Source organism: Arachis ipaensis, chromosome B06, assembly GCF_000816755.2.
Source record: "Arachis ipaensis cultivar K30076 chromosome B06, Araip1.1, whole genome shotgun sequence".
Lineage (NCBI taxonomy): Eukaryota > Viridiplantae > Streptophyta > Magnoliopsida > Fabales > Fabaceae > Arachis > Arachis ipaensis.
The window spans coordinates 95874875-95877155 of NC_029790.2; the positions used below are offsets into that span (position 1 = coordinate 95874875).

The 2281-nt window shown below is 43.6% G+C and overlaps 1 protein-coding gene across 1 annotated transcript; it reads right to left on the reverse strand.

Annotated features, from left to right (window-relative positions):
• Positions 1022 to 1768, reverse strand: LOC107648304 (ATP synthase subunit 9, mitochondrial). The gene has a single exon (XM_016352228.2). The coding sequence runs from the start codon at positions 1448 to 1450 to the stop codon at positions 1136 to 1138; it is 315 nt and encodes a 104-aa protein (XP_016207714.1). The 5' UTR covers positions 1451 to 1768; the 3' UTR covers positions 1022 to 1135.

Consider the following 2281-nt stretch of genomic DNA (forward strand, 5'->3'; position numbering starts at 1 on the left):
AGGCCTTACTTATACTTATCCTCGATCGCCAAATCCCACAGAGATGTTTCCTCGGTGCTTTCAGAGAAAGCTGTCCAAGGTTCATCAATAATTGAGGAAATCAACCAAAGCATCTCTCCGGCTGTCCACTTTGCTTAGTAGGGGGGGAGGATCCGATCAATACAAGGGTTGCACCTCTTCACGCTGAGCTGGATCGATGGCCAGTGAGGCTGGTCGAAGTAGAGGATGAACTAGGAAGTCTTTCTGTCGATGACCTAGTGGCCAGTGCCAGAGAGTCGACTCGCTTTAGGTAGGAGTCCCCTGGCTTCCTTTCAGCGTTCACTTCCTTATCCCTATAAGTCGAGCTAGGGAAGGAAGTAGTGGGATAGAGTGAGTGAGAATTTCACTCCCAGGATAAGAGTCAGCTGTCCGGAGATCTTACCTGCATGTAAAATCCCATGCAATCTTGACTCTCCCGGTGAGTAGTCGTTCGAGTTGGCATGAATGGCACAGATGTTATCAGTAGAGCTTATATGCTCACTAAATCGCTCGCTTGCAAGGAGACAATCTATTCTATTAATGCATGCTGGCTGATCATCTGGTAGCTAGCTCAGCATCCTAAAGTTTGTAACAGAGATAACTTCTGTCAAAACATACCATTTTCCCCGGGTCTTTTCATTTTAGGTTATGAAGGTGATTGTAACTGGAAAGCTGCTTTATGACCTACGCTTCGCTCGTTTGGTAAGCTGGGTTCTTTCTTCCGGAAGTGTCTTAGAGGGATGAGGATATGAAATAGCTCAGGGAAAGGATACTATAAGTGACATCCTGGGACTCGGGAGGAAAGAATGACCGCGACTGACGACTGAGAATGTTCTGAGTACCGAAAAAGCTCTACTGAGAACCTTTCTGCCCCATAATTGACCCCGCCCTAAACTATTGAAGAAGCGAAAGCAGTTGCCGCTTCTGAGTGAATATTGTACATTCATTTGACTCAATTCATTTGTTGTATCGTAGTAAAGGAAAGAAGAAAAGAATTCACTCAAGTGAAAGGAGCCCGCATTCTCTCTCTCCTTTCCCACACCCCTAATAATAAGAAAGGGGGTGGCCTCGTCCTCTTCCTCAGGTAGGAGAGACTACACCTTTCAAAAGGATAAACTTAGAAAACAAAGAGAATCAGAATGGCCATCATTAATGCGAACAAGGCAATAGCCTCGGTTAGAGCAAAGCCCAGGATTGCATATCCGAATAACTGTTTTGCCAATGATGGATTTCTTGCCACGGAATGAATTAATGAACTGAATACGTTTCCGATACCTACAGCAGCTCCCACTGAAGCAATTGTAGCAGCTCCGGCACCCATTGATTTTGCACCTTCTAACATCTCGAATTTCTCCATTCTCGTCATGCCATGCTTGTTCTCATTTCTTTTGAATTTCGAAACCTGACATACCGATTTTGATAGATTTGACATCTTCGTTTTTTATTAATTCTAAAGCCAATTTGTTAGATTGGTCAAAGTAATAGTATAGGAAGATCAGAAGCTGAATAATTATTATGAGACAAAGAACAACGAGGTAATCCTCTCGGATTTTTTCTATTATAGATTTTGCACTTTCTAACATCTCGAATTTCTCCATTCTCGTCATGCCATGCTTTTTCATTCACTTCTTTTCTTCGTCGCTTCTTCCCCTCGTTCCCTTTCTCTTGGACATCTCACTTGAAATGCAATCAATGCATTCATTCTTTTCGATCTTATACTCAGATAGACTGAACATTCACCCACCCAATTTCGTGAAGTCGAAGCTACTCGATCATTCAACAAGGACAGCTGGAATCTACGCGTTGATCCAACCTGCGCTACCAGCTGTCTTCTTCTTCCATTTCTATTCAGCTTGAAAAGAAGCCTCAAGCCCAAGAGTTGAGGAAAGGTAGGTTTCTTACTTAGTGCTTGCATTAAGGGCTTCACTTCCGCTATTTATTTGATTAACCCTTAGTAGGTTAGGTATGGCTACCTCGTTTAAGCAAAAAGGTCACAATCTCTGATGTACTCTATTTGATTGGAAGAGATGGAGTTGTCTCAGACTCATCAAAGGAATGAGCTGAAAACCTGCCCATAGTTAGAAGGAAAAAAAGATAAAGTCCCAGCACTCGCAGGGGCGGATCGGGAGATCTAAGACGGAATCCCCGAGTAAGTAGGCGATAGAGGCGAACGCTTTATTTAGTGATCCCCAGGTATTCTATCTCACATCGGAAACGGGCTCTGCCCTTCTGTTGGATCATACCTTGTTCCAGCTCAAAGCCA

Bases quoted from the DNA above. Each gene is read 5' to 3' on its own strand.
- LOC107648304 (XM_016352228.2), bottom strand. From the start codon at position 1,450: ATGTCAAATCTATCAAAATCGGTATGTCAGGTTTCGAAATTCAAAAGA.